The sequence below is a fragment of the Nymphaea colorata genome, chromosome 3 (genome assembly GCF_008831285.2).
Source record: "Nymphaea colorata isolate Beijing-Zhang1983 chromosome 3, ASM883128v2, whole genome shotgun sequence".
Classification (NCBI taxonomy): domain Eukaryota; kingdom Viridiplantae; phylum Streptophyta; class Magnoliopsida; order Nymphaeales; family Nymphaeaceae; genus Nymphaea; species Nymphaea colorata.
In genome coordinates this window covers 19118257-19128574 of record NC_045140.1, presented here as the reverse complement: position 1 = coordinate 19128574, position 10318 = coordinate 19118257, and the positions used below count along the sequence as shown (strand labels likewise).

The window sequence follows — 10318 nt, the reverse complement described above, 5'->3', positions numbered from 1 at the left end:
GCCATGTATATTCCTTGAGGGGAAGGATATTTGATCATCTCAAGCGAAGGTTTGGGTCTCCCTTTCCCTCATAAACTGTTTTTAGTATTTTGGTGATACTTTCACAATGTTTCAACTTCCATATCAGTTACCCTTTATGTGTAATCAAACATAACATAAAAGCAAGTTCAATGAAATTCCTGCACCGTGGACTACAACTTTGAATCATGGACTCATCTCAGTTTCCAAATAATTAGATCTTCATTCCACACCTTCTGGGCACACCCCACCTAAGGCTAGATGCCTTACATAAAAGCTTTAAGAAATGTCTCCGCTTGACACTACACCAGAAAGGCGAGACTTATGCTGCGACGAATTCAAACATGAAGAATTTTTGGTGAATTTGTGCTACGTGGAGTCTACAAAATTGAGTAATATAGAACTCAAAGGATAGTCATTTGAAGATGAACCCAAGTGCAACGACCTCAATCCTCCATGGCTAGAACTTCACAAGCAGCCAATAAAAATGCCAAATGGGATCTCAAATCTCAAGGTCCACATAAGGACACAAATATTTGTATCTTAAACAAGCCATAACAAGTGTCGACATGTGTATGACAACCCCTCATGGCCGTCCATATATATTGACTCTTGACTATTAAGAATTACCTAACCATTTAATTATGGTAATTCATTTGTTGCAGATAGATGGTTGAGAGAAAAACATGAAAAAAAAAGTGGAAACTAATATTAATACTAGATGATGAAACTAATCATCACTTTTTTTTCTTTGTTTTTCTCATATCGTTTATCATGTTGAATTGAGTGGTTCTGGTTATGTTGAATAGAGTGGTTATGGTTAGTTAGATAATTGGGTGACTCTATATATATATTGAAAAAATATGTTTTTTAATTACATATATGTTCATGAGTAACCATATATAATTAAAAAACATATTTTCTCAATATATATATATATATATATAATGAGAAAATATGTTTTAAATTGTTTTATTATATAAAATAATATTAAAAATAAATTATCGAGTCGATCTAATCCCAGATTTTAAAGCCTAAGCACGGCTATAGACAGTTTTAAAATAAGAGTGGCGCCCTACTCAAGCTAGTATCTATGGATACCATGGCCTGCTATAATTAATCTCATGTCTTTGCTCTGTTGATGAGTTCCAAAGGACCAGCCCAAATGTGGTAGTATTTCTCCCAATTCGCTACAAAGAACCAAAAATTGTTGCTATGTTTGTTGCCAAACTAACGATGTGTTGCTGTCAAGCATGGGAATCAGATATCGTTGTGGGCAGTCAGCCTGCCAGCCAGAGTGCATTGTAGCTCCACCAAAGTTGAGAGAGAGAGCAAAAGAACTTAGATTATCAAATCATCTGAAGAATCACATCTGTTTCCTTATGGAAAGGGGCTACTATACAGCTGAAATTACAACCTAATACTTCGTCTTGCAACTGATGGGGTAAATCCACGGAGTTGCTTTTAGGCAATCCCATCATGTTTCGTTGCCTTCACACTTGCTCTAGCATGTCATGGGAGCACAGCAATAGAAGTACTTCAGTCCTTCCATGTTCATTCAATCAGCAGACATGAACGTTACTGCTAAAGCTGCAAATACGTTTTAACATTTCTTGGTCAAAACACAACCCTCACACACACACACACACAAGAGAGAAAGAGAGAGAGAGAGAGTACCTTGTTGGTACTTCAATTGGATGAATGTATCACTGCATTTTCCAGATGGACATAGTGGCGGATGACTCGCATAAACTATGATACCCCACGTTGACCGGGTGATTTTTTCAACTTAAGACCCTCAGACTCGTTTCCTGATGCCTCGGAGTGTTGAGGAACTTGTTCGGACCTTTTCCTGTATTCCAACTTGAGCTCCTCTAAACGCCTACTTACCTGCCACAGCCACCAGGTTAACAGGAATTAAGTATTTAATTCACTGACATGAAAATTACAATAATGAAACCAGCTGAATAACTGCTTTAGTCTTTCCTATGAATCCAACTCCAGTACCTGCTAACTTTATAGATAAAAAGCAACCATTGAACAGGACGATAAGCTTGGCTCAGTTACAAAGCTGGATTAGTCGTCTCATAATTCTACAGGTAAAATTTTCAAAAGGTCCACAAGTAACATTAGCAGATCACTGGGATCCCTGAAAGCATATGTTCGAGATCATGAAGCAGAATGTCTCAGACACAACATCTGAGATCTGTTCTCTTCTGCCCTTGTTGTAATCAGAAGGGTGACAGACATTTTGAGCAAAAATGGCTTTTGTAACATAGTTTGGTGGAAGATGTCACCAGAAAGTCCTCCACCTGAGTGAACTGCTGAGTGAGAACATATCTCAGACGTTCTCCTCCACCATTCCAGTACATCCTAAATCCAAAATCAGGACCCTATCTTTATGCCACCCATATTCGGGAAACATGCAAAATACCTCAAAAATGTATAAATTCAGAAAGGAAAATGCAAGACCAGTTCCTACTTCTTAAACTGAAGAATACAAAGTTGATAAGATAATAACATAGCATAAATAATATATATATATATATATATAAGCAATTTGTCCAACAACTTAATGCACCACAAGTGACATATATCGAACCTTTATAGAATATGCCATGGGCAAAAGAGTGTCTGGATCTAGAGCATCCTCTGGGAAATTGCGCAAAGCATGCACAAGTTTCTCAAAAGGTAATTTGACCTGATTAGCATAAAGGCAAAAGGGACACACAAAGAAGGTGGTTAAATTTATCCAATACAGAACAATTTAAAAGCACAGATGAGGGCCACTCACGAGATCATCATGACAATACTTAAGCAAAGCCAATCCTACACGAAAGACAATCTTCACACCCTGCAGCAGAGACCAAAAAAATTACACCAAGTGGTAATACAGCAGCACTAAGCTCTGTCTATATATCACTCATTTGTATCAGAATCCTGAAATTCTAGCAAAATTCTGCAGAATGAGAACATGGGAATTACAGATACAAGATCTATGAAATCTAAAAGTTAGCTGAAGAAACTAAAGAACATAGTTTATAATTTGATGAGAAAATATTAAAGTGATTATATATGATTCTATAGATTAGTAAAACAAAAGTTTTTTTCTTTTCTCCATTTAAAATCCCACGCGCAAAACTCTTAAGTATGTTTTTCCATGAAGGGAGACACCTTAAAAAGAAAATCACTTAAAACAAATTTTTCATTATAACTTTTACCTTGTCTACCCTAAGAATATGGCAGACCATTTCTAATACATTGACAAAGAAAAAACAGCCATGAATCGTCCACCACTATAATCCTATGATGTCCTCGACATATCTAGAAAATGCAGTTGCTTGTGTGTTCTGCCTAATGCAAAATTTTAGATGTCATATCCACATTTGACCCAATGGATAACATGTATGGGATTATCATTTTGCATGCTTATTGTTCTTAAAGCAATAAACAAATTATATAGCACCAAAAACATAACTAAGAAAATCAAGGTTCTCTCTCAACTGCACCAACCATCATACGTGATGACACCAATCAAATCCATGCCAGATTTAGCTGTCCATATCATCAGACAGAATTAAAGCAAGTCCCGTACTGATAGGGCTCACGCCAGAACCCCATGCTAGAACCAAATTCAACACATGAAAAACATGAAGTTCCCATTTCACATCTTTAGTAAGGTCATACTGGAGTGGCATTCAAAAATTTCTCCTGCCCAAGACAATGAGTTGTTATCCCATAAGAGCTGAAGTCAATGTCAAGGGACACTAATAGTCATGTAATTTTAATATGGCATGCATTATAAACCACGCAAACCCCAGTAGCAGTAGGTTCCCACAAATACCTTTCAAATTCCAAACATCCCAGATATTTCTATGTAATCTTCACCTAAATTTCACATTAAATTCATTAAAAATTTACTTAATTAAAAATGAGAAAGCACGACCTCATGAAGGAAAACATCCCAGATCCGGAGAGCCAAAGAGAATGGGAAGGAGTACGTGAAGACTGTAATGAACCACTGACTTGCGTACATGCTTGGATTTATTGCTTCTCTAGAAAAATGTTCACCAAGTCTTGGCAACTGCTCTTTCACCAATTGATCAAACTGAAAAAGATATTGCTGGACAAGAGGCAACCCAGCCTGTTGGATAAAAATTTCCGTACTTCAGATTGTCAGAAATGGTAACAAAGAAAAATTAGCATAGAATAAATGAGTGAAGAGGGAGAAGCAGAGAGCGTAGAGGTGAAGACCATGAAGAAAGTCCCCACATCTGCCACTCTGCAACCTGAGCTCTCCCATGATGCCTTCAACAAAAGCAGCTCTGTCCCACAGACAGTGGCAGACAAAACCATAAAACGACTGGACAATCATGCAACTGCCACTAAGAAGAGATTATAAGACATGAACCAGTATTAGATAGCAACATGAATCCCAATTTCTTATTTATGCCTAAAATTCTTCAACAGACTAATTGGATCCCCAAGTGTTGTATCCTCCTGATATGATGAGTGATTCCATATAATTGATCTTACACCAAAAAAGTCAGCAGCAGATAGTAGTCATGGGGAGAAACCATTAAATAACATATGAGGCTAGATTAAGAGGTCTCATGTCACAGCATAATAATGTTCAGCATCCTTTAAATCAAAAAGTGAATAAAAATCTAATAATGTTTTTCAGGAGTGTTAAATCATTTGTTGAGTAGTCATATTGTTAGACTATGACTCAGTGTTGTGTTCATAGTCTTTGAGAAATTCATAGTCTTTTGAGAAATTCAGAAGATTGGCATGTCAAAAAACCAAATAAAGAACATGCAAAATGAAGCAGACTTACCAAATATAACCCTTCCATTGGAGCATGTACAGCACCTTTTAACAAAGCAACAAGTAGCCAAAATGCATCTTCTTCACTCATGTAGAGGAGGAGCAAACCTGCCAAAAATCCCATGCCCTGCAAGTTTGAAAAGTTTCCAAAAACAAATCAATTCAATGGTGTAAGAAGAAAAATGATTCACATGTAATTCAGATTTCAAACTTTGACAACGAGAGTTACATCTATACCTGAACATAACCAACATCCCTGTCATACACAGAGTATGCCTTTAGAACATTGTACAAAGACCTTTGACCTGGTCCATGTCTCTGCTGGAAGAATATGTGTGAAGGGAAAGTTCGAGATATGTCCCGAATTATTTCCAGCTCCGATGGAGAAGTCTCATAAATAACTAATTGCTGAAACAAAAGAATTTTGTGAAAACCAAAATGAAATGGAAAATTAGCAGCTCAGTAAGCAGACTGGAGAACTTTTCTAGAGTAGGGGTAGAAAGAAACATAATTATGTGGAAAGAAATCTGAAAATTTTTCAGTTTCTAGCTTCTGTGGTCATGCACATTCTGCAAAAATGAAATTAAGAAGAAAGAAAAAAAAAATCATCAAGTTATGTTATGGTCAATGCACAACAGAAACTGAACTGCCCAAGTAACCTAAGATTAAGAATTCTTTTTCACATTTCAGGAGCTTTTCAAGTTCTAAGCCAACGTGACCTAGAAAGACTAACAAATATGGCACCAGTGAAATGCTTTGTCCAAGTAACCTAAACTTGTTAGACACATCTCTTTATCAAGGTAACACAGAAGACCATGAACACCTAAATTCATGGAAGGCTATTAGTATAAACTGGATATGCTGGCTTAGTTTTTAGCACCACATGGAATAGGAATTGCAATGATGCTTGTCATTTGCACCAAATAAATGTGCAACAAAAGCTCTTCACGCAATCAATCTGCACAGCCAGAACTAAATCTGAAAAGTGATTCTATGTCACTAAACATCTGGAGGTGGATAATAGAAAAGAAAAATGAGTAACTAGCGATCTTTCATCACATAACAAATTATAGATGATTACCTCATAAACACCTGGATTCATCAACAAGAGATCCCTGCTGCCTGATAACAGCTGCCAGACGAGACCTCTTAAGCAATCTGGGATCCCCTTCCTTACACGTCTTTTAACTACCACAGGCTTTCTTCTTACATAATGCTTCCAATCGCTGCTACCTGCGCCAATCATTTTTCTCCATTTCCTAGTCCTCCTTTCCTCCCTGAGAAGAACTTGAAAGCATAGTGAATGCCCAAAAGGAGCGTAAGTAACAAATGGATAACTTGAACAGTGTTTCCAGTGGTAAATATAATTGCAAAGCAAGGACAGCAAGAAATATAGTTCTAGATACTGAAGGAAGCATGGCATTAGGCCCTGTGGATAAGCATGGTGTTTGAGCCTACAGATAAGCATGTTTGGCATTCTACATACACTCAGAAAACTGGTGTTTACAGATACATCACAAAACGGTCATAGTGAAAAAAAGAGGACCCACCATGCACGTCTATTAGATGCATGCACACACAACATAGCATGTAAATTGTATGTGCTGTGATGCCCCCTCACTATTTACTTTAGATATTCATCCATAATACTCACATGTACACAAACAACAACGATAATCCCACCATACATCTCTGTGTGGCGATAACATGCATAAGTAATATGCACACCAACTGCCATAACACATCTACCTATCTATACCTGCTTACAAACATATGCATAAAATTAGGTCTGCACCAACACCTATCCACTCGTGTCAGACATCCTCACATGCATCCATGTGCATCTTAACTGCACTCCTTTACATGCAGAAATAAGGTAAAGTCTAACATGCAGTTATGCACCATAACCATGCATACACTTATCATGCATCAACTCAAAGTACATGCCTACACTCATCATACAATTTAACCTGCCATGCATATGCATATCTTCATGCACACACATCATCTAAGAACACAAAGGGAAGGTGAAGCCAACGGCTCTTTCCCAACACCCCCCCCCCCCCCCCACCCCGGCCCTAAAACCACCACAACAACAACCCACTCCCTCAACAAGAGGACAGAGAGAGAGAGTTTGTGTGTGGATACTGTTTCAGCGAACTGACTTGAAAGACATCAATTGGATTTCACAACTTTCCCTTTGATTTGTTCACTTAGTAAGTATAAGGTTGATGGTCTATGTTCAATTTTAGACCTCTGAAGCTAGTAATGTAGGTTAAAATGATAAAAATTGAGCTACATCCAACAATCTAAGATTTTAAACTAATCAACAGCTACAACAGTTTACTACTACAATGGTGCGACAATCATCTCTTTGAGGTGAATACTGATTAGTGATTACTAATTTTGCTTTGACAACATTCTATAAATTTTACACTTTTAAGAACAATAGGATAATAGTCAGCCTTATCAAACAAAGGGGCGGATCAGTTATAAAATCAACTGACTAGTTAGTTTGGCTTTTCAACATACAGGACTAACAGATCCATGTGAAGATCATAGAGTGTGCAGATTCCTACCTCTCATGCTCAATGCTTGACCTGGTCTTCTTGAGAGTTTCTGCAGCTTGATCTTTCTTAACAAAACCAAATTTATCAACTGGCCTAATAGGAGGAAGATCTCCTGTTTCTAATTCTTCAACAGCTTTTCTCTTCTCCATTTCATGATCTTCCATAGCTGCTTTCATGTTACAGTAGAGAAGTGTAATGGAAATGTTATCTGCAAAGCATCTGCCCATAAGAAATAATTGGATTATGATTGGCCATGAAAATGCTACTTTTAAAGGAGGAGAAGCATGGCATGGCAAACATAACAAACTTTGCGATGAATCTAGAAACATGTAATCTAACAGAACTATATGTTACATTCCTAAAAAAAATTACTTTCGAAATAAGCAGCCATCCATGAAAAACTTAAATCAGGGTGCATATTCAACAACATGAAAGAAATTTTAAAGGATGAGACATATACCAGGGAAAAGAAAAAAGGTCACACTGCTAACTATCTTCTGTGGCACCAGAGAATTCCCATAGGCCCAAAATCTTAGAGATGGATATAAGAAAATTATTTCTTAAAAAAGGGAGACGGGTATAATAAAAATGTAAGCAAAATGTTTAGGGGAAAGTATTTTCCTCTTGCTCTTCTTTCTTTCCATGGCTCAGGATCAGTGTTGCCAACCATGCCAATGGCATGGCATGCATAGAAAGAGAAAGCACATGCGAGAGAAAGACAGAGAGAGAGAAAGCCTGGTGTGTTTGTTGTACGCTAATTTCCAAAACATGTCTCTGCATATGATTATTGTGGACGGGATAAGCCCGACAGTTCATGAAAGGACAATGAAAATGTTGACAGAGCAGGGAGGGTTCAGAAACACAGGAAAGGTCTGCTACCAGTCATTCCAAAACTATTTTTAGTATGAAAGTTACAATATACAGGGGAACTTTAATTGTCGTCAAGCATATCCCAAAATGTGAGGTTGGTTAAAACTGTTTCATGGATTGTGAAGCATGAAAAAAAGCAGAAAACAAGATAACATGGACGCTAAACACATGAAAATTCAGATTTCCGTGTTCCCTGTATCCCTGAACAACAGTTAGGCAGTATTTTTGGAAAAAGCACATGACCAAGGCCATCATGATCATTTTTCTGCTTACACGTGTAAAAAGGGCCTTGTCTAAAAGACAAAAATATTGCATAAAGGGTCTGTAATGAAACTGAACCAACTAAAAATTGCAAGTTGCTTGCAATAGCAAATAACGGACTAACACGAGGTTTCAATCTGCCTTTGATGTATACAATGACTAAGGGAAATCCCAGCAGAAGGCCAATATCATGAGGTGTGAAGTTAAGGGTTTTGATGAAATAACCATAGCTGAAGCATCAGGGAATCTCAAATCACGACACCATAATTTTCATTGCCTCGTTGGAAGTGCTAGTTTCCTTCCTATGGTTCTCTCACCCCTCCCATGCTTTTATTGCCCAGATAATCTTCACTTTATGTCAAGGTTATTCTAACGTAAGCAAGGCAATCAAAACAAACGCCAGTTCTTCCCTTCCCACCATGCAAGCTTAAAACCTTAAATCAAGTGAAGAAAGTTGGAGCGCCGACTTGATCACCTTGTTTTAGGTTAAAAAAGTATGTCTTGGAGAATGTACAGCCAAATATCATGGTGAACGTACAGCCAAATAGCACAGTCTGAGAAATCAAAAGCGCCCTTAGCATTCTACAGGTGAAGCATGCAAAGATGCAGAGAAACAAGATAATGTAAATGGCACCGACAGCATGGGAACCAATCAGAACAGCTCCCAAATCAATCAGCCCAATTTGCAATGGTATTTAACAGATTGAGCTGCCAGGTAATCCAGCTTGTATCTAATAGCAAAAGTTATTTGGGAAAAAAAAAATCATGAAATCCCATCACATTCGGCATCAAATAAACCAACTCCACCAGGGTATCACCCTTGAAAGCGTAACATATGAAAGATCGTTCAAGTACCTCCAATCCACAGGTCGTTCATGTAGGACAGGTCAATTTTTTATATGTTCACAATTTGCAGCCTCACCGGAGAAAAAAATATTCATTCTATGACACAAAACGACGTCCTTAATCCTCTGGAATGAAATCAACCACTTTGATGGTTTACATGCACAATCCGACGATCACTAAATTAATAATCAATGAAAACCAACGACCAACCTAAAAATCTGGCCCCCAAACCATAGAATTCATGTTTTCCCCCCTCAGAATGCATCCAAAACTAACCGCAATAAATGGGAGGAAAGGTGAAAGCAAGAAAAAGATACCGGTTCTGATACACATGAACAATCACAAACTAAATGTGGGGAAAGGTAAAAAGCAAGAAAAAGAAATCGATTCTGATACACAAAACAATCACAAACCTTCAATTCGCAATTTTAGTGCATGTAAACATCGAGAAAGTTACGAATCCAATTTGAGAAGAAAAAATTATACGCCGACGAGTTCAGACGACATGCAAATCGCGAACGACGTAAAGGACAGGCGCGATGGGAATCAAATCCCCACAAAAAGAGAAAAAGATAAAAGAATGGAGATCAGGGAACAAAACCGAGATGGAAGTGGAATGGTTGGAGTTCCGGGGTGTTGTCGTTGGATGATCACCCGATCTATTGCCAGAGAAAGAACATATATATAAGAGAGGTGAAAACAGACAGAAGAGAGAGAGAGGACCCGCCAGAGATCGTCAAATAAGTTGATGATTTCGCGGTAACCTTGTGGGTCCCGGTCAAGCTCGCGGACACGAATTTTCAAAGCGTGTCTTCATGGCATATATGTAACGCCTCTACTCTCCATCCTTCTTCGCAAATTGTTCTTTTTAAACCTCACTCTTTTATTTTAAAAAATTCCAAATATCAATAACTTAAAAGGTTGTT

General features: G+C 37.8%; 1 protein-coding gene across 3 annotated transcripts; it reads right to left on the bottom strand.

Annotated features, from left to right (window-relative positions):
- Positions 1-1347: 1347 nt before the first annotated feature.
- Positions 1348-10119, bottom strand: LOC116250736 (uncharacterized). Of its 3 annotated transcripts, none has more exons than XM_031624620.2 (10): positions 9994-10119; positions 7425-7634; positions 5927-6122; positions 5083-5253; positions 4856-4972; positions 3965-4162; positions 2813-2872; positions 2621-2719; positions 1696-1908; positions 1348-1608 (listed from the first exon to the last, which is right to left on the bottom strand). In XM_031624620.2, exons 2-9 carry the CDS (start codon positions 7589-7591, stop codon positions 1771-1773), a joined length of 1146 nt encoding a protein of 381 aa, XP_031480480.1. In that variant the 5' UTR covers positions 7592-7634; positions 9994-10119; the 3' UTR covers positions 1348-1608; positions 1696-1770. The 3 variants fall into 3 exon arrangements, with proteins under 3 accessions (XP_031480480.1, XP_031480482.1, XP_031480479.1); XM_031624622.2 differs by having other exon boundaries at positions 5927-6132; positions 9806-10080; XM_031624619.2 differs by having other exon boundaries at positions 9806-10077.
- Between the last annotated feature and the right edge of the window lie 199 nt (positions 10120-10318).